Here is a 22,653-nt window from a genome sequence, read left to right as displayed (position 1 = left end):
GACAAGTGTTAGCGAGCACGCAATACTTTGGCATTGGCAATTTATTGCAGCCACAAACAGGCGGCCGTCTGGCTGAGTGGTTGAGCCAAGTGGTTTTGCTGCTGTCGCCGAAAATAAACATTTTATCATAAAGAGATTAAACGCCGATAAGCAGCAACTCCCCTTAGCAGCCAGTTTATGCTTTGATTTACGTATTGCTGCTGTTGCTGCTCCTGTTGCATGCACCCCGATTGACACATGCATTAAAATTAATTTGCAGCATTTGTGTGTGCTACCTGCCAGGGGCACAAAAAGAGCTACCCGATCAAGGTGCTCCTATCCGGCCGTCTTGCAGTCACCCGGGCTGCTTTCAGCTGCAAACTTTGGGGTTGCCCGCAAAATGGCCACATCCCAGGGGCCACACCTTCGAGCTCAGGTTACAAAACTGAAGGTAATCTTTTTGCTTGCCCAATGGGGCAGCTTCCTAGCCAGCCAGCTAGCCGGTAGCCGAGCAGTTCTCAGTGTCAGCTAAATCCCGACGTTGCTTTACGACAAGCCATCTTCCGCACAGCTCATCTCGGCTCGCCCCGTCTCGACAAATGTATAAAGATAAAGCTGCAAAAATATTTTAACATCCTTTGGCACCATGCCGGCGTACGCCCCTTTCACCCACAATACCCACACACCGCCCAATCTTTGCACCACAGATGCAGTGGGTCCCATTGGTAAGTGGGTCCGGCAGCCGCAGCTCGACCTGCACTAAACAAAGTCTTTTGTGTGAGAAATTTTCATATTTTATGTACGAGTTGAGAGCGCACTGAAAAATCAGGGTAAAGCGAAAACAACAACAAAAACTAGAATAAAACATGCACTCGACTATAAAATATCCTGTATTATAAAGAATGATTTCTTTTCAGTTAAAAGAGAGACGCGGCTCCAAGTAATTTGATGTGCAACTAAAGGAAAATTGGGGTCTCAGCCTATATGACAACTTAAAAGGTGGCTAATTCTTAAATTCTTAAACTAGCTAGCAGAAAGTCGCTGGTTCAAATCAAGAATATATATACCTAATAAAATTGGACTGGTGTTCTCGACTTTTGCATACGATTGCACACACATAATATACCCTGTTTTAGTAATTTTCAATGTGTACAAGGTATACGAAATTGGCCACAAAACTGTTGCAGTCGTTTGTTGTTTCTCGTTATGGTTGTTTTTGTTGTTGCATTTCAATTTCGGCTGGCTAGTCGACGCACACTGAAGAGCTGACAAATCCAATGCTAATACGCTGCAAATGAAAATTACGATGCCTTTGGCCCAGCATTAAGAGTCGTTTCAGTTACTTAGTTAGGGCCGCATTGAAGCCAAAAGCTACGGCTCGTAATGAAATGGCCTTTTGAAGCGGCCAAACAAAATGAAAGTGCCTCGACGCACAAAAATTCTAATGAAGTGCCTGCAGTCTGTCTGTATCTCTGTCTGTCTGCCTGCCCCTCTATCTACCAGTTTGTCTGTCAGTCCGCCAGACGACCAAATGGGTCTGAGAGTCACTTTATTTTATTAGCAACTTGTTTGTGTAGCCTCTGTTCACAAAACTAAATATGGTTTTGGTTCTTTTGCAACTGCTGATGACTTTAAATGCAATTAGCCCAGTTAACAGTCAGAGCGTTGCCTTAGCCCAAAGCACGTTAATCGGGCTAACACAATTTTTCCATTTGTGGCCTTAAATTATGCAATCAAAGGCGCATTGAACTAAACTAAACTCATTTTACTCAATGATATGAGTCAAACAAAAAAAGACGCGCCATTTTAGTGATTAAATAGATTTGGGAAACACAATAGAGAAAATCAGGAAAACAAACGATTAACTAGATACAGCTAGATCTAGAGCTAGTATGGATGAAGCGAAGAGCTTTAATGATTTTTGAAGAAGGTGTCAAAAAGTACCGGAAGAAATATCAAGCTAAAAGAGGTTTGAGTAACTAATGGAAATGTTTGCTGTTAGATTTCAAGTCCATCGATTGTAATATTTTATTTTATCTAAGCTCAAAATTAATAAGGCTTGTTTTATCGATGAACACCTCTTTATTGAATAGAAAGAAACTGATCAATCTGAAGTATATATCCTTTATCGTGTAAGAGTTAGCTACTTGCATTACATATTCAATGACACCATTTGGATACTCTCTGCATGGTCTGGAAGTTCAACATATTGCCCACAACAACTCAATTGAAATGTGCGCAGCTTCAAGCTGCTGACCACAAGCAAATCACATTTGACCACCGAATCACAGATCCCATTAACAGAAATCACCCAACGTTTTGGCGATGTGTTAAATGTGAGCACTGAAAAGTCGATAAATCTGATAAGGATTGTAATCGATAAATTTCCAGTTTTAATGCCCATTAAATGATCTATGAGAACATTGGAAAAACAAAGATAACGAAACCGACGTTGGGAATTAAAGTGTCCATCAATCTAATCAACGAACTTGATGGACGTAGCTCGTCATTAAAGATGAAAGGATTTGCCAGCGACCTGGAGGCAGGAGTGGGACGAGAAACGAGCAACTTGAATGGGCACATCAAAGCTGTGGTCAGTGCCAAGTACCAAAAAGGACTACTTAGCAAGGGTCTCTGGCGTTGCCAGGCAGCCGCAAAGCAGCTTTCACCAAGCTGCAAATAACACATGAATTTTCTTCTCTGCACTTAATTTTTTTGTCCTATTCCGAGACCTCCCAAATGCAAAGGGATAGAGCTACTGACAGAGACCGAGAGAGAGACAGAGCAAGAGAGAGCTAAGCCAAGAGACATGAGCTAGAGCATTGTCTGGTGCCAAGTGCGGCAATAAACTTGAATTGCTGGCAGAATTCAGGAACCAGGCATCAAAACGGATGACAGAAGCGACTAATGTCAAGTCCTTACATTCATGGCAATAAAAATTTTACTCCTTACAGCGTGTCAAATTGCAGAAACCCATCCACTCCCGCCACACTCCTTTAGTAGATTTGTGTGTGGCTTTATTTTATGCTCATCTTTTAATTGTCAATAAAATAATCATTTGCAAACATTTTGCCACATGCAACCACAGCACGTGCCAAAAAAAACACACACACACACACAAGACTAAAATATGTAAAGCGGCAAATTTTTATCAATAAGCGACAACAGAGGCTATGGGCGTGGCAGCGAGCATGAGTTGAGTTGGCAGTATAGAAGTTGCCGCTGGGTGTCTGAAGAGCTGAGGCTGGAGGGCCGCTCTTCAAGTTATTGACGAGATAAAGTTGAAGATTTTTGTGTGCAGTTTTCTGAAGTGGCAGACGGCAGCCCATAATGATTGAAGTCCCACAAATCTGCCAGTAGGTGGCAGTAGGTGGCAGCAGTTAGTAGTAGCGTTCGTGGCAGGACAACCGGAGTTGATGACGTTGAGGCAAGGATGTTGAGAGAGTTTTGTTGGCAACGTAGCAGGCAAACCGCAGGATGCCAAGAGCTTAAGATTTTCCTATAGCCATTGTTGTTGTGCGCCCGCGTCTGTAGAGCTGTGTGTGTGTGTGTGTGTGTGTTGCCAGGTCTAGTTTATTTGCTCAAATGCTGCTCGTTTACTCATGACACCAGAAACCGACAGCCCCAGCAGCAGCGGCAAAAAAACAAGTAAGTGTCGGGAGCACACAACTAGTAGATACCCTGAGCACACTGCCGAGCAGCCCATACATATATTTCAACTAACTTCTAAACACACACACAGAAACACCCATACACTCTCGCCACTTGCTGCGCAAATTACACTGTGACTGTGCTTCACGCGTCGGTGCTTAAATTGCGAACTATCTGAAATGTTCGGGTCATATATGTTGCACCCCAAGATCGACGCGTTTACACAAACGGATATCGTTAGTTTGACTCGGCTGGATTAATGCTGATAAAGAATTTTCCAGCGTGAGGCCAGAGATGTTTCCTTCTGCGTGTTACATATACTTCCACAAAAACATGATACCCTTCTTAACGATCTTCAATGAGTTCAGGGTATAAAAAGCAAGAGAAAAGCAATAAAAAGCCATGCGATGCGGAAAAAAGAAAACATTGTGGCCAAACAACAATGGCAATAGCGTAACGCACACTTCACACACATGCCCACGCATACACACACGCACACATACACGCGCATACACACACGCACTTACAGCTCATCGATTTTCACTTGAACACGAAACGCCGCCGAGCAATTCTCTGGAGTCGTACAAACAAATGCGCGTAAATTTTGCTTAGCGCAAGTGCAAATACTTGACACAGCCGCACCTACAACAAGTGCCTGCAATGCTGCACACAGTAAGCGACTTAATAATACCCTGTAGGCAGACCTACGACAAGACTTAGATTAGCTAAGGTAAAGATTTAGAAAGTCGTATAAACGCGTGGTAATGCTTAAGAAGTATTAAATTGAATGCCTATCGCTTGTTATACATGAATACACATGCATGATGGACCTAATGATACCCTTTAAGCATTTTGACAATAACGCTTATCATTGGGAAATGCTGATAAATGCATGCTATATACGAATCAGGAGCTAGCTTTAGCCAAAAGATACCCTGTTAAGACTGCCAAATCAACTTAAAGACATATAAGATCGCCCATAGTCAAAGTACTTCAAGAAACTGTAAATACACTTACATATCTAAAGCAGATACTCTTAAAGTCCTTGTTAAATATCGTTTAGAAATAACAAGTTTCGCGGGCTTGCAGCGTCTAAAATACATAGCTGTTTTTTGTTGCGTACCTTTAAATTTAAATTTACTTACAGTTTAATCAGTCTTACAATAAGCAGAGTGGTTAATAAGCTTCGCCTAATCAAAATATACCGTAAATTATTTAAAATGTAAGCTTTCTGATGCATATTGCATTATGCCAAATACGTTAAATACCCCGCAAACACATTCACACTCAATAATTCTTGGAAAGCGATAAGACTTAAAGGGTATAGCAGCTCACACCCCATAAGCTATATATACACTGCAAATACCCTGTATATGAAAGTGTGTGCCAACTCTTGAAGTTCCCCCTGCGTTCGAAGGCTTTTTGCATTTACATTTGTTGGCATTTTAGTCACATGTCAATATCCTTGAGGTTTTTTTGAGGGCGTAACTTTAACGGTTGACTTGGCTTATCTCAGTCCTTGCTCAAACACGCCTTCCTCAAAAGTTTTCGGTTTATCATTTTTATTTTAAATGTATTTTGTTTTTTACTTTTGTGTTGTGTTCTTTTTTGCTGATTTATTTGCATGTGCTGGCAAAGCAGTTAATAAATTTCAGTTCCATTGAACTCTTATCTGGGACAGCTAGCTAAAGTTTTCGAAAATCGAAAGTTTTGTCAAAGTTTTGCCAGGTAGCTCGCAGGTAAACCTATGTCAACTTGATTAGTTGGGGTTTAGACAGCCCCAAAAGCTCAGCGAATGCACAGATAAACCAACGCGTGCGATTTGTGACACAAATATTTAAATAAAATACACTCGGTTCGCAGCGCTCTTTCAGCTGATATTCATAAAACGATTTGCACTTCATCAGCAGACCAAATGATGAGCTTCAAGTGCTGGATGGTGCCTGGTGTTGGAGTGTGGTCAAAGACTACTGGGAGCTGCAGTCGGAAATGCAAATATTCGAAGAAACAGCAAAAGTTTGGAATAGTTATCTTTTAGAGTGCTAAACATTGAATACCCTAGCATATAAGCAACATATGTTAATTTATACTAGGTAGTATTTTTACTACACGCCGATTGGTCCTATAATGTTGATTCAGAATGTGAAAAGTTTATGATATTTATATATATATATATGGCTGGGCTAGTTTAATATATCTTTAAATGCATATATATCGGCATAGTTCATCGAATAAGATTTAAAACTGGGAGACTAACACATAAAGCTATTGATAAAGATCATCATTATATATAATTATGCTGCAATGCGCAACTTACAAAAATGTAAGTAGCCGATTCAAGGGTATTCACAAAATATAAAAAAAAAGAATCCAACTAAAAACCAAACCAAATTCAACTCAACTCAACTAGCTACAAACCGAAATAATTGTTACCGACACTGAAACAACTTCTGTTGCAACTGTTGCTGTTGTTGCTGTTGCTGCTGCTGTTGCTGCTGTCGCTGCTGCTGCTGTCGCTGCTGCTGCTGGCTGATAGCACAGACAAACGTCCCGCAGCAATTGAAACAACTGCACGAGAGGCGGCAAGTTGGATTTGGTTAGAAACGGATGCAATTCGAATGGCGGATGGCCGCTAGCTGATGGGTGGGTGGTGGAATTGCTGATGAGTGCAGCTGGGTGCTGCTGGGTCTTGCTGGGTAGCGCTGGATGGTTGGCTGTGCAAACTTGGCAACACAAAGTAAAGTTATTTGCGGTTCATTATTCACTTTTGGATTTTATTTCCTTGCGGTGCTGCTGCCACGACTGAGAGAGACAGCGCGCACAGCCATCACACGATCGAAGCCAACTGATGGACAGCAGATTGAGGAACCGTTTTTGGGCCATGTCGAAGCACGTCGACTTCAGTTAACTTGGTCAAAGCAGAACTGCATGCAAAATGACTTGGCAGCAGCGAAATTGAAGGAACCACGGGCATTTGGAAGGGCGGGGTGGGGGTCTGCATAGCGACATTTAAATAGAAAATTTTGCTGGAGAGTAAAAGCGTAGTCAGTCGTGGAAAATTTTTGCTCTTTGCTTATTCATCTTGCAAGTTGGGGAAAAATAAATTAATAATGCGTTCTTTGCCACTGACAGCAGCTGCAACCGCAAGGAATAGAGAAGAAGCAGGGGGCAAGAGACAGAGAGAGAGATACAAAGAGGCAGAGAGAAAGAAAAAGACAGAGAGGATAGCAAAAAAGGACTCGAATATTCCATGCGCAGCTTGACACCCCTTGTCCTAATATTTAATTGCATCTTTTTCAGCAATTCTAGCACAAAATGAAAATGCATGCAAAACGCGCGCAGAGGGTCTTAAAAACGTCCTCTCCTCGCACCCTTCCATTCAATTCCCACCGCCTTCCACGTTAGCCCTACTGCACGCCGAGGCTGGCAGCAGTTTAAGCTTTCAGTTAAGTTCAGTCAAGATATGAATACTAATAGCCACTGGAATGTTTGAGTAGCCAAAAGGACATTGCACTGTCTGTGTAGCCGGGCAACAGCTCCCAAGACGATCCTTCGTTTGCGGCCCTGGGTTTCCTTCTCAGTCGTCGTCCTGTGGCTCGTCTTAAGGGCAGCTGCAATGTCATTACTCTTATTTGATACCGTGGACATTCGCATAAATGTCAGATTGAGTTTTGTGCGGCGCCAAAGTTGAGTCCTTGAAATGCATTTGAATGCAAAACTCAACGACCAGCCAGATCCCCCGCCTACCCTGCTCCAGCCACTCCATCGCCGCCGCAACACGAAACAAAAACGTTGCGAAGAAAAGCAATTAGCGAAATTAATTGCTTAAGTTTCGCTTTTGAAATATTTATCTGCCCGAGTGAGATTAATTCAACAAGGATATTGCCAAGGCTATCCAGTGCCCAGCACAATTTGTAGAACTGCCAATTGAATGGCTTAGCGGTTGCCCATCTCCAGCTCAACTTTATGCCGGTTGACTTGAGAACTGGGATACCTGAGATGGAAAAGAGTGGATGCTTTTTACGAGCAAATTTTAAACACGCACGCGACTCTCAAAGTCAAAATAAGGCTAAGAACATATTTCTGGTTTTTGTCGCAAGAAGATATTGTCGCACATTTGAAGCTTTGTAATGCAGAAGATAATCTCGCTATCTCCTTCTGCTTTGCTTATTGAGAAAGTAATATCATAATGTGTTACTTTTCGACTCGACCTGTTCTTGGAGTGGACAACATCATAAACAATCCATAAATAAGCCCCCTTAAATAAGTTAAAAACTTATACAAAAGTATAAATTTCCTTAGTAACTTGCTTTAAAGCTAAACAAAGTTCTGATTTAACATGGTTGGATTGGTATATTTTGACAAACAGAAAAGAAATAAAGTGAAATTTCAGATTTCAGAAATTTCAAATCGATTTGGTCTGATCTGATCTTGTGGTTAACGTGCAGAGAGGGGACGACTCTGTCTGAATTAATGCACTCATCTAGAGACTTGCTATTTGAAACATTTATTCACGTAGAGTATGCGAAATTGATTTCATTGCGTTCGAATTTTCACCCCTTTCCACTAATTGAATTTTATACTTTCGCTTTGAAACATAGCTTGGATATATTAAGATCTATTGACACTAATCTTGATATGTAGCTATTCATATGTTACACACTTATATATATACCAATATTTCAATTTTTGGCCAGCTGAGTAAAGCCCCATTTTCATTGGAAAAGCCCTGCACTTGGGCATACACATACTTTTGTATGTGATGGTGTCCCAACATAAAGACATAAGGATCGGACTATAGGCACCGGAGGTAATCAAGAACGCAGAGTCACGACACGACACGCGCTCAGCTCTAAGCTGTGTGCTGGCATTTCGGGTAAGCTGACTGCTCTTCGCTGAGCATATGTGATTGTTTTTGAAAGCTGGATAACTTAAGGTACCGCTCTACCACTTACCGCTTTCCCAGTGCTGTGTTAGCATCAGCATGACGATGATGACAATGGGCAGTGTGCGGCGCAGGAACTCGGTTAGTTGTGTCCTTCTGCGGATATGTCTTCGCTTGTCCTTGCATTGGCTAATTGTTGCCATTGACCGGTGTGCCGCCATTTTACAGCTGGCTTGGGTAAACTTACTTGTTGTTGTAGCTGTGGTTCTTGCTGTGGTTGTTGTTGTTGCAGTTGTTCTAACTGCTGTTTTTGTGGCTGTGCACTTGCGGCTGTTGCACTCAATTGGATTTGAAGGAGTTTCGTGTGTAAGCTTGAGTATTCAGGTGCATTGAATTAATTATATCATTGTTGTTCTTGTTGTTGCTGTGTTTGTTACAGACGCCTGCAGATTGTTGCAAAAGTTGCAGCAGCAGCAGCAGCAGCAACACTTACTGAATTTTAATTATTCAAAATAGGTTTTTAGCACAGGGCGAGACCAAACAGTCGACACTCAGGGCAGGACTCGTTCGCAGAAGAACTCCTTGTTGCAATCGCAGCCTCAGCCTTAGTCTCCGCTTTGGTTTCGGTCTCTATTTTAATTGCTTGTTCTGCTGCAATGCATTTTCCTGGGGCGTTTCAAATTTATAGCTGCAAAATAGAAGCAAAAACAATATATGCGTTAGTTTTTCCACATAACCACAATGTCCACAGCCGTGTGCTGTGAGTATATATGTGTGTGTGTGTGTGTGAGTGTGTATTTGTATGTGAATTTGTGTGTTGTGTAATGCTGCTAAGCCGTTGTGCCCAAATACATAATTCCTATGCAAATAAGCGTAGAGCAAACCCTAAAATTTATGTGCGCGCTGCGTTTTGCATATCTGCAGCGGCGTTTGGCGAGGGGTGCTGCAGTTTATAGTATTTTCTATACTGTTTTTGATTTTTATTTTGTTGCTTTTTTGTATCACGAATAAAACTCAAGTAAAGCGTAAAAAAATCTAAACGATGCCGGGCCAAAAAAAAACACAGCTCACGCTGCCAAATTAACAGAAAATGTTTGGGAACACAACATTTTTGGTGTGTCACCAAAGCATGGCCCAGCTTGTCTCTCTCTCTCCCCACTCCCCCCCCCCCCCCCCTCACCAATCTCTCTTTTTCACTTTTTCTCTAACTATCTCTTTCTGCTTGTGCAGTCAACGGCAAGCCAACTGAAATAATCCTGAAAAATATTGTTGGCTTTGATTTGGCGCGGCTTTTCGCTCGGATTTGCTCTGCATTTTCTTGTTTTTTTTTTTTCCATTCTCTATGTTTTTTTGCCGGCTGCCTCTACATTTAATATGACATGGCAGTTCTGCATGCATGACACACACAAAAAAATAAACTAACTGCGCATCATTTGCTAGCCAGCATGCGCCCAGCCACACCCACATTTCATATACTAGCCCCCCTTCCATCCATAAACAATTCTATTAAAATTAATGTTGCATATTTTTAAAGGTCTACGCATAGCAAAGAACTTAAATGCTTTACAAATTGATTCGAATTTGTTAGATTTTGCACAAACAAGCACAGGAACGACTGCCAGATACCCTATATGCTATATCGTCACATTAATCTCGAGCTAGTTGTTAAAGCTGTCGTTGGAAGTAAAGCTTGAGGCGCTAACAAAAAAAAAAAAGGAAACTAAAACTCAAAGAAAAGACAAACGAAGCAACAAATTGGGACGCAAGTAAACAAAAAAAAAAAAACACAACGATAAAGACAAGTTGGGGGCGAACAAAATGAGAGGCAGAGAAAAAACGGCAAAAGAAAAACTGAGAAAAAAAAATAAACAAGAAAATATCCAGCAAATATGATTGATTTTATGTGTTTGAGCTGTGCAGCAGGAGTCGAGTGTGTGTTGAGCGGCTGAGCAGCTCGTGCCAATGACAAGGACCGGCCCAAAGGATATGGACGGAAATATGCAAGAATACACAGGGATATTACTTATGTACACATATTCACATAAGCCCATGCAGAGTTTTTTTATGTGCAAGGAAAATAAGCGAAGACCAAAGAGTCTTAAAATATGGGAGGCAACCCAAAGGGAAAATCGGAAACCAAACCACAACAACAAGAGAAACCGCACACGCACACACACGCACACACACACACACGCACACACACACAGCACATGCGTATGAGAAAATTTGTGTATTTGCCATAAAATAATTTATCAATTGGAAAAATTTTTAGACAGCATTCGGTGCTTAGGAGGAGCCACAAAGAAAATGCTGCACGAGGCGAAGAAAAATGCCCAAGCACTTTATATAAGCGCATGTGTGTGTAAGTGTGTGTGTTTATTTGAGGGTAAAATTATGACAGGAGGAAATAAAAAAGCATAAATTTATTACTGGGCAAACGATGACTACTAAAACTTGGCCACAGGCCCGCTGGGAGTGCGGCGCGAGCTGCAAGCGAGCATCATAAATAATCGAAGGGGCGACAATATTGAACGCCAGGACAATGAACAAGGACGCTAGGAGCCAGCAGCGTTGAGTGCAGCGACGTTTTTTTTCAAACAGCATAAATAAACATAAATACAATTCGATTGCCACAGAGACAAAGAGCGAGAGAGAGAAACAATGAGAGAGAGAGAAAGAGAGGCAGATCTGAGATAGAGAAAGACTGCTGGAGCGGGTTACGGCACACGCAATACCCCAGCGACACGAGACGGCAGCGAAAATAATTGTACGAGTACATACAACAATTTGCCATAACAAGGATATCAAATTTGCGCACTGGCAGCAGGCGGCAGCCAGCGCTGGCAAAATAAAAAGGATAACGAGGCACAATAAAAGAAATGAAATCGTAACCCAAACTGTTACTAATTGGACAAAGCAGCCAAACAAAACCCAAAAAAAAAAAGGAAGAAGCACAAAAAATGGAAACCAAGAGAGCCGACAGCACCAACAAATAGGATGTGTGTGTGCGTGTGTGTGTGTGTGTGACCCAGGGCATTCGTGGTCCGCTAGTCAAATTTTGCCACAATCCACACAAACTGACAAAAAAAAAAAGGCAGCTCAAAATGCATAGTCGCAGTTGCTACACTAGTATATACCCTATAATTAAATAAGCAGCCACATCTGAAGTCATATTTAATCAGACTCAGACATATGAGAACACACATAACAATCTTTAATATTCTAGTTCATAAGAGCCTTCGGAATCAAAACAAATGTATAGACCGATATAAGAGAATAAGTATTTTAAATATGATAAATATTTATCTACAAAAAATTTGACACATTTCTTATGTTCATAGAATATTATAGAATTATTCATAGAATATTACGATAATTTAATTATTCAGTATTCTTCAATATCAGGCTAATAGGGCGAAATATCCCAAATGGGTCTTTATTTTAATTAGTATTTGGCATACAGGAACTCACGTAGCAATCTTTCTTACTCTACCTCCTAAGTTCTTAGAGATCAATGAATTCAATTAGATGGGATATCCTAGACAACAGCCAGTAATAACCTATGCTAAAATTATTTCAGCCTTGCTTCAAATGAGATATGTATGCTTCATAATAACTACTATCCGTTCAATTGAATAACACATATTTTCACAACTTTATAATATACTTTTTCCAATATTTCTATGGATAGAGGGTATAGCGAACAACGAATAAAAAAAAATGGAACGCCAAAAAATTGGCTTAGTTAAGTCTAATTTTGCAGGGAGACAAAGTGCTTAAAAAATAATTACGCGCTGGCAATCAAGAAGGCGTCGTTATCGTTGTCGCTACAGGAAACCGGATACGGATGTGCATGTGCGCGATGTCAGCATCCGGCAGACATGAAAATGGGCGTGGAAGGTGGGCGCTGGGCGTTGGGCGTGGGACATGGATATGGCTGCAACTGTTGCCCAACTGACCGCAGTGTGGGGCCAAATTGAATTTGGTTGCTGGAGGACAAACGCCTTGCCACAAATTCGCCAACTTACAAGTAATTAGGCAGCAGCACCCGCAACACCCACACTCTATAGCTAAGGACACAAAGGACATGCACGCGTTGTCAGTCGCTTGGCGCCGTTTGCCTTTTGCTTGATTGTCAGTGCGACTGTTGGCTAATTGCAGCGGCAGCAGCAGCAGTAGCAGCAGCAGGAGTTGATGCAGCATCAACTGCGGACCACGGTCCGTTTTGGAGTCGGTTTCTCGTTTCTGCCTTGTTTTCTTTTACGTGTTTGAGTTGCACTTCAGCCCTGGTAATTACCAATTCCAGGCGCCAATTTGGCTCTTGCTGCTGGCCAGCCAAAAATTTAATTAGTTTGACAAGCAAATGTCAGCTGTGTGGTGCGCGTGTGTGTGTGTATGGTGTTTGTATAGCACACACACACAAGAAGAAAAAAGCATCAATGGAAAAAGAAAATTCGGGCTGGCCGCAGGCGTCAGGCAATTATGAGCAATCGCAGCTAACCCTTTGACCCTTTGTAATCTCTTTAACGACGCCAACAGCCAAATGAAGAAGAAGCAGCAACAGCAGCACATACAGTCAGCCAGCCAGCCGTTCAGTCAGTCAGTCAGTCAGCGACTGAGTCGGGCAATTTTAATTTACTTTACAAGTGTTCGTCAATTAATTTAATTTAAGCCCTTTGCTCTGAGCGAGCTTACTTTGACACTTTGACAACAAGGAACTTAAAGGCCGGAAAGACTTACCGCAAAATGGTAGAGCAGAACTCAGTAAAACCCAGCAAAGGGCATTTAATATTTCAGTTAAAAATGATAAAAGCATAGAAGGCGACATTACAGAGACCACAAAGTGTATATATTTCTGATCAGTATGAATAGACAGGTTGATGTAGCCAGGATTGTCTGTCAAGACTGTCTCGGCATACTTTCTCAGTGATTTGTGGCTCATTTATTGAAACTTAACATTGATTGAAGTTGTGCTGAACTTTTTTTGCTCTTGTAAAGAGTATTCTGATTTCGTCATGATAGGTGTAACACTTAGAAGGAAAAGTCACCGGTCTCAAAACTATATGTATTCTACATCAACTAGTCTCTCAGATTGCATAGGTACATATTCCGGATCCGTCCGGATCGAACCATTAAATCATATTACTCCGATAGAAACGATCGATCGAAAAGTAGGTTCTCATAAAGAAGCTATATGACGAGTAAGACTTTAATGAACCCGGTTTGGAATCTCATTTTTTTTTTTTAATTTTCTAACGAATAATTAAAATTAATGTGCTCAACTTCGCAGACACAACTGTGCAGAAAATTGGTAATCCGTTTTGAGACCAGCTCGACTTAATACCAACTCAGAGATAACCGCACCCAACTTGTCTTAATAATTAAAAGCTGTAGTTTTAGGCTTATCAAGTGCCGCAAATTAAAAGCTCTGCGTATAGCATAGAACTTAAGCTGGTCCAATAAATTTCTACATCTTGGTTTGAGTTGAATTATTCACCGTTTTTCTAGCTGCAGGCAAGTAGGCAACTGGCTGACTAGATAAACGCTATGCACACATACGCACACACGCACACACACACACACATACAGAGCAGCCAGTTATAGTCTCTTTCAAGGACACTCAATGGGGCAGCTGCCTCAGTCGTAGCAGCTGCAGCCGAAAGAGCTCTTCACAGTTTATAGCCTCAAGTGGCAGTTGGCAAGTGCAAGTGGAAAATTTCAGAGCAAGCAGTTTATTTTCTATGCAAGCACGCACACACTCACACACACAAACACACACGCACGCATACATAGTCTGCGCTTACACTGAGTACAATTGATTAAATCGACACTGACACTCATCCATTTACACCCACACAGAGCTAACTTAATTGGCCTGTATCTTAGTTATTAAAAAATTGATTTAATCCAAGTGCTTGTCCTTGAATATGCACAATTAACTATTGTAACAGACAGAAGGACAAAAGGAAGAATACGCTTTTGGGCATTTTTAATTTGATTAAATTGAAACAGCAGCTGCTGCAGCAGCAGCATCGACAGCAGTGACAGCGGCGATAGCTAATTAAACTCGACAACTAACGGGAAGCCATTCAATGGACATGCCAAGCACTAATTAAGATTTTGTCAATTACTTATGGCAAGTGGCACGCCCTCAGAAAGGAGGCAGCGCCAAAAAGGACACTAGCTGACGCAGCGCAAGTGCACGCTCACCTCACATTCGGCCGCCTGCCACCGCACACTAAGAGAAATAACCAGGTAGTTTGCCAGAATCTCTTATCTTCTGAACAGTAACAGTGAACAGTAATTCTAAGAAAAGCATGTATTTGAAGATTCCATTCTACAATCCCGTTATTCGAGAGTACTAGCCAAAATATTCTACTTAATCAAAAACATTCATCTTAAAAGTATCAAATCTGAACGTAAATTGAAGACATTCAGCGCTTACATTGATAAAGGCAATCGGTTCATGCAAATCCTTTAAAAAAGTATTATCCGTTTCTCATCCATTTCTTATTCTAAATTCTATTCTTTTTTCCAAATTTGGAATTATGTCAATAAGAATGTGGGCAGAAAAGGGATATTTGACCAACTTAAAGAGAGTCTTACTTTACCAGAGCTTTCATTGTTTCTAACGATTTTTTTTCTCCGAGTGTATTCTGTGCAGCTTTGTGTGGGTATGAGTGTCCGAGTATCTGTGTGTGCAATCATTAAAATTAATTTATTGGTTTCATTAACTTGGCTGGCAAGTCTTTAGCAGCTACGAGCGCATTAGCCGTTGAGGCTGTTGTTGTTGTTGTTGTTGTTGCTTCTGCTGCTGCTGTTGTCCTTGCCCTGAAGTAAGCTGCAATTTTTTTATATGTCGATGCCAAATGACACCACGACGACATTTCTCAGCATTCTCTGCGGCCAGCCGTTGGCCAAAATCCGTTGAAAGCATAAGCCAGGAAAAACAGAGCCGGCCAAAGCGAAAGCCAAAGCCAAAGCCAAAGCCATTGCGCTTGGCTGCCCAACAATGAAAACGTAATGTTGTCCCTGGTGGTGCTGGGCGTGGATGTGCGGGCAGGAGGATAGGGATGACAACAAAGGAGTTGCTCTTAATGGGCATGGACTAGAAATAATCATCATTAGGCACGACCCCAGCAAACTCTTTAGACCTCGAGTCCATGGCTTGAGCAACAAGTTCTCAGCAATTCTCTCCTTCAACTCCTCACCTTATTTCTTCCTACTTCTATCTCTCTCGCTCTCCCTCTCTCTCTCTACTGCTTTCTTTCTCTCCCACACCTTAACTTTTACTTGGCTTTAAATTTTCAGCTACCGGCAAACTTTTTCAGTTCGGCCTACCTCTCCCCCGCCTGTCAGAGATTCGCCAAAGTTGTTGAAATAAAACAAACTCTCAACGCTCAGAACTTATTTAATAAACTCAGAAAGGTGCTCGTCAAATGGATGCAAACAAAAGAAATGCGAAAATTTAATAAAATACATATATGTAAAATTTTAGGCCAAAATTCAATCATTTTTTCAAAATGTTTACAGGCAAAAAAAAAAAAAATAAAATAAATAACAGTTATCATTCAGACTGAAACAACGTTTTGTTGAATAAAACGAAAACTTTTCTTTTATTTGCTTTTTTTTGGTCCTCTGAAAATATAATATGTTGACAGAGAACAAGTAACAACATGCTTTTGATCTATGCAATATCTGAGGTACAAATCGTAAAGATTTAACACGAGACTTTGCTGGCAGCAAATAAATAAATGCTAAAATATTTGCTTAAAACCTTTCACTCGAAATATACAACATTTTGAATATTTCTCATTATTTTATTGAGCTTGAGATATACTGTAAATGAATATACAATTTTAAATATTAAATTAATTATCCAAGTGGGAAATCGCCCAAATTTAAATTAAATATTTATAAAGTCCGAAATTTATAGCTTCTTAATTTAAAAACAAAATTGCTCGCAAACTCTTCGGTAGAATATTTAAATGTTTTTAGAAAAGTCAAAAGCACCAAAGTATTCAACTATTATTTAAACAACACAAGCCTCAAATGATTTTTTATGTAGAATCATTCAAAATTAATTTGATGGCGAAACGACACCCAAAGGGGAAAGGATTTTCCAATAAGTGCGATACCCCTCTTAAATGAATTGGAAAAGTTAAGTCCGATCGGGCTTGCGGGTAGTATATCCCGAGACGAGATACTTAGCGTGCACCTACGTCTCATTAGGTAAATATATTGAACATTTCAACTTCCTAGCTCTTGCAGTATGTACTGGGTGTTGATCACCAAGCAGTCAGTCAGGATAAACAATTTTATGTATAGAGATAAATATCTAAGACCTTGCAAAGAATATTATATATGTCTGCTTATAAAGTTGTTTATATATTAACATTAGATTTACCTTCAAGATTGTCTTGAAAAACAGTTGCTGATAAGCTATCAGCTTGAGCTTTGTAGATTGAGTTTATGCATTTGTCATATATAACTGTCTATATATTTAAGTAGTCAAACTGAAGCCGTGCAATATTCACACACCCACACCAATACATCCAACACACACAGACACACATACCATATGCCACCCGTTTGATGCATTGCTTTGTACTTTGCCGCATCGCTGCTGACGTTGACTGCGACGCGACTGAAGTGCATTTGGCAAATAAGAAAAATTGCATAAATTTCATTAAATTCGAAATGTCAAGCAACTGTCGTGCACCCACACGACCTGCGGCAGCAACCTATGCACTATATGCATATCTCTCTCTGTGTGTGTGTGTGTGTGTGTGTGTGTGTGTGTGGCTGTACATCAGCCATGACGTCGTCTGGCGCGGCTGGGCTGTAAACATTGGCGTGGCGCGAGCAATATTAAAAATTGTGCACCAAAATCCCCAAAGTAATTTATTAAGATGCCTCATGACTGTTTTACGCGCCGTTGACTTCACGCCATTAAAAGCCACGGCACAACCAAGCGACACTCACACACACACACAAACAGAGTAAAACATGAAAAAGCTGCATAAATTTTCACCACACAACAACAACAACAACAGCCATGCGCCACTTTTGCTGGCTGCCTCATTGGAGCTGTGGGTTGTTTAGCAGCAGCAACAGCTAATGCAACAGCAACTGTTGCCATCTTGAGAGTAGCAGCATCAGCAACGGCGGCAGCAGCAGCAGAACTAATGCAACTGCCGCTGCCTGAGGCATCTATCGTTAGATTCTTGACATTTATATGGGATTTCTGGCTTGGCCTTAGCCATTTGGCTTTGATTGCAGCAACCAAGTTTTTGCGGCTAGCGCATTGTCATAAATTACTTGCCACTGCTGCTGCTTTTCCTCTGTGTGTGTGTGTGTATGTGTAAAAACATATATATATATATATATCTGAAAATCGTAAATCAACTTGGCACACATTTAGGTAGCTGTGACTTTGCCTGCCTTTAGCTATACTCGCCACGCAACACACACTGCGTATGTGTGATATTTCATAGCACGTGTCATGAATTCTAATTACCTTTTTTCTGCCTTGGCACGTATTGTTGTCGTTGTTGTTGCCGAGATTTTTGCATTTTATGTGAAAACTTCTCATAAATTACAAAATATCCAAAAAATGTTGAATTACATTTGCAAAGATTTTAACACACATTATATTCGGCCAAAGCCATAAAACGTAAATAATAAAAAATATTATTCCATAATATGAAATAAAGCCATCAAAAATTAGTGCATATTGTTAATATTAAATCAGAGTATTCAAAATATAAAATACAATATCCTTTGAATTCACAAATTATTCTTTATACAATTGTATACCCTTTGCTCAAAACAATTGCCCAATCTGAACTTGAAATGTTGAAGAGCTACAATCATGACGGTTTGGGAGGCACCTTTCGTGGTGAATAAATTTGTATTAATAGCAATCCCAAAATAAACTACAACACATTGTCGATCATATGCACCGGGTAATTTGAGCTGGAACAAGCGTCATTAGACAAGAATTTGGACACTCTGCACTTGACTACAGGGTATTTTGTCGTCAAACACCCTTTGCGAGCGCATTCCTACGTATTTTATTTGATATTTGTGCATGCAATTCATTTATGCATTTCCATGTAAATGTAATAATCAACGTTAGCAGTTTAGCGTATCAATTACGACGCCATTCAGCCACACATTGAAAAAGCCTGTAAATAAATTATTATTCCACATATTTGAGCGGATGAGAATATGAAAGCCAAAATTAAATGCGATACATAATTTTTCAACAATTTCGTTGCTGTACCCAGAAATTGCATACATTTGCGCCAATTTCAAATTGCGGCGCACATATAGAAAAAAATGCTATGTAAAAAGGAAAAACTGGTGTATCAAAAATTGATTTGAATGGAAATGCGGTAAGCAAAGTTGAGAATTGAATTATTTAAAACTGCTGCCGTACAATTCCGGAACCAACGGACGATGACATGAAAAATTCATTAAATGCGTCCAGCCGCAAAAAACATAGAACAGGGGTGTGTGGTCTATAAAATTATATATATAATATGTGTGCGTGTGCATTAAAGAGCACATTTTCTGTGTCAAGTGTAAAATTATATTTCCACAAATTTTAGTTAATATTTGCCGATTTATTTTCCAACATAATTAGGGCGAAAGCATTTTGTGGAACACTCACACTACGTACATATATTTTCGCCTGATTTGTATATTACTTCATTGAGGGGGGAGGTTTGGTCAAATATTTGCGTGCTGCCGTTACAATTGTTTGGTTTAGTTAATAAATTAGTAAAATTGCTTGTTGGCCAACACACGATGATGGGCGTCATGGCGTCTCGATGTTGGCAACTGACAGCCGCGACAACAGCTATGATAATAAAATTTTTGAATGCATTTTTGTGCAGATTTTTGCTGCTAACGACAGCTGCAACAACAGTCAGCAATAACAACAGCAACAACGACGACAAAAACAACTAAAAACAAAGCCAACAAAATTATGTTGTCGACCCATTAAAATTAGCAAAGCGTCTATTAAATATGCCGCCAAATAGTTCGCGAGTGTGCGAGTGTGCGTATGACTATGGTTTTATTATAAATATTTTCCAACAAGCAAAACATGCTGGCAATATGCATACAGTTGTATACACTGAGCGAAAAAGTAGTGTAGCGAGATTTTAAAGAATATACAAAGCCATTAAGAACATAACCTTTTTAATATTGACATAATTATTATTATTGTATAAAATAAAATGTTGTAAAATTGTCCTCATTGTGCTGCTTACTTTGAATTCCATATTTTTTAAAGGTAATCGTTTTCATGTCAAGTTTTTAATTAAAAGTGTACGTATAGAATTTTCTTAATTACGAATAATTAGATGGAATTTCATTGCTTCACACACACATAGTTTTACATTAAATTTAGAATTGAAGGAACAACGGAGGTTTTTCTCAGTGTATGGCATGCTCTCAATATACTAAGCTGGAATCATATGTATAGGGGTGCCTGCCCACGCACGCAAGCAAAAGGAATTTTTGCGCTCGGACGCGTTTGTTTGGGCCCATTTCTGGTTTGTCGCTCGTTGACGTTGCAATAAATTTCCACGTATATTTATTATTTTGCGGCACGTCACTGATAATTAAAAATAAATCAATTTTTAATGGCGCTTTTGAAAGCGTTGCCTACAGTGAAGTGCCACATGCGTGGGTTACTTTTTGCGGCCATTTTCGGGTTTGTGTCGGGCTTAAAGCAATTAGCGCACATATTAGTTGGCGTCAAAATGTTGCGTGTTGTTTTCGGTGGACCGAAATTCAATAAGACGACCGACGGCCCACGAAATTCAATAACCGAACGGCTGTGCGGCTGGCATGCAAAGCACGTCAACACAATTGGCAAGTGCCAGACGCGCCTTTACGGCTAAGCAAATCAGTTTATGATTCATAAACAATACTTCATCAAGCTGCCATAGGACACACACGCGCACGCACTTAGACACACACACACGCACAAGCATACACACCCATTCGCATACACGCGCACACATGTTTGCCAAAAGGCCAACCATTAGGATCAGCACAAGTGCAACACACAAACAATATTGTGCCTAGGCAAAAATAAAAAGAGAAAAAACAAATAGAAACAAAATTGGCTCGACGCGGTTATACCCTGTTTTTAAAAAAATCCTAATCTATATAGAAATATATAATCCTTTTCTTAGCTTTAGAGATATATACATATATATATATAACTTGTTGGCCTGACTAGTTGACTGAATGATTGATTTACTGATTGACTGACTGATTCACTGTGCATTCCTCTCGCAATGGTGTGAAATCAGTGAAGAGCGATTACTTGAAGCATTTTTGCTTTTCTTCTAAATAGCTTCGAACTTATAGTAGTGAAGACTCTTCCAAAATCAGAATAGAGAGTTTGTACTGTGTTTCCGTACATCTTGGCAAATCCACTGCTTTTGGCGATATGTATGAAATTAAAATATATATTCGCGTCTTATGTGAATGGATGAAAACTGCTTTCAAAAATATATAAGCAGTTTCTAGTACGTATATATGTATAGGCAATATTTAATTGAACAACAAACAACATTTTATTTGAATATGATATCTGAGTATATTGGAAGTTACCATTCCCAGTAAGTTTAGTTTTTTTACTTGGATCGGTTAGCATCCAAACAAATATATATGAACCATTGCTGTAAGAAACGCAGCTTTTCGTCTTAATGCAATTTCATCAAGTATATTTACACAATTTACATTTATACCTTTGAATTCATTTTTTTCCATGAAACCAACACCCCACCATTCTAAATCTTATAAAGGGTATACAAATGCTCATGCGTCACGTTGTTGCAATCATTAGGCAAAGAAACTGAGGCAAACAGATAGGCAAAGTAAAAGTCTTGATGTGTGCGGGAGTGTGTGTGTTTGGAATCATCAAACATACTTCTTGTAGCCATGCCACAGATTGAGCGCATGTGGAATTGCCAGACAAAGACAATGGGGGATAAATATATCTATATAGATAGATGGCAAAGCTAAGAAATTGATGCGGCTAGTAAATCGTCTGCAATTGTCCCGGCCAATTGTTAGACTTGGGCGGGCCACTTTATGGCGAGCGCGTGTTATGACCAATTTTTTTCATTTCTTTTCATTTTATTTTAACATCATCAGAATTGAAGGTCGGTGCTGCGGAACGTGGCCTCAATTAGGCAGTCAACTCTTTCTGGCAGAGATATTTAAATATTTCGGCATTTGGCATGTGCGGCAGCATGTTTATAGAGCAGCATCAACGTAAATCTAATAATATAAACCCGCATGCAGAAGCCATGTTATTTATATGCACACATAAATATCAACAAAAAAAAAACAACAACAACAGCAACATGTCTGACCACAGTTAGCTTGGCAACCGCAGCAAATGGCATAAAAGTCAAGATGTTGAACGGTCGCTGGAAAAAATATGGCCTCAGCCATAATGCGCGTGCTATATGTGTATATGGGTGAGTGTGTGTGTGGGTGTGCGTGTGTATTTGCTGTGTGACTTTTCATATCTTGGTAGGCTATAAAGTATAAATTACGGCAAATATGTTGCGCCGCAGTGCGAGAGACACACGAAGTAGAAGAAGTGGCAAAGCCGCACGCACAACTAACTAACAACTATTAAGCCTCTCTACCACACACTCACTCACTCTGCCTGGCTCTGTCGCTGTAATCAACATGCGTGGCACTGTTCTTTGGTTCCTATACAATATAGTATATTACATATATATTTCGTAATACTCTGTGCAATTTTACACACACACACATACACACAAGCGCCATGCCATTTTTCCGGTGATTAAGTGTTGATAAGTCTATAAATTAACTCGCAGACAGACTCGCAATGTCTGCATGGGCTGCACAAGTATATGGGCTGCACACACACTCACACACATGCATTGAAGCCTACATATGCTGCGCAAGCATATTAATCATGCTGCAAAGCGTTTACGAGTGTGTAGAGCAATTGCCTACTTATTGGGGCTGGACACCCGCTCAAGCACCGACAACATGTTTCTACTAGCTAATGAGCTGCGCACCAAATGTGAATGTCCACCTAAACTACAAATTCATGAGGCACAATA

The 22,653-nt window shown here is 40.2% G+C and overlaps 1 protein-coding gene across 6 annotated transcripts in view; it reads right to left on the bottom strand.

The window, feature by feature from the left end:
- Positions 1–22,653, bottom strand: part of LOC6633184 (lachesin) — a 237,208-nt gene that overhangs the window by 136,633 nt on the left and 77,922 nt on the right. For 5 of the 6 annotated variants that reach the window (XM_070206971.1, XM_070206972.1, XM_015170512.3 and 2 more), the window contains exon 3: positions 8,586–9,203. In XM_070206971.1, the coding sequence (XP_070063072.1) occupies positions 8,586–8,736 (151 nt within the window). In that variant the 5' untranslated portion in view covers positions 8,737–9,203. Of the gene's footprint in view, positions 1–8,585; positions 9,204–9,399; positions 9,531–22,653 lie in introns of those variants that run through there. The other variant, XM_070206970.1, reaches the window with a different exon arrangement.

This window comes from Drosophila virilis, chromosome 2, assembly GCF_030788295.1.
Source record: "Drosophila virilis strain 15010-1051.87 chromosome 2, Dvir_AGI_RSII-ME, whole genome shotgun sequence".
NCBI lineage: Eukaryota > Metazoa > Arthropoda > Insecta > Diptera > Drosophilidae > Drosophila > Drosophila virilis.
Note: the sequence above shows the minus strand (reverse complement) of the source record. Positions and strands in the feature narration are given on the sequence as shown.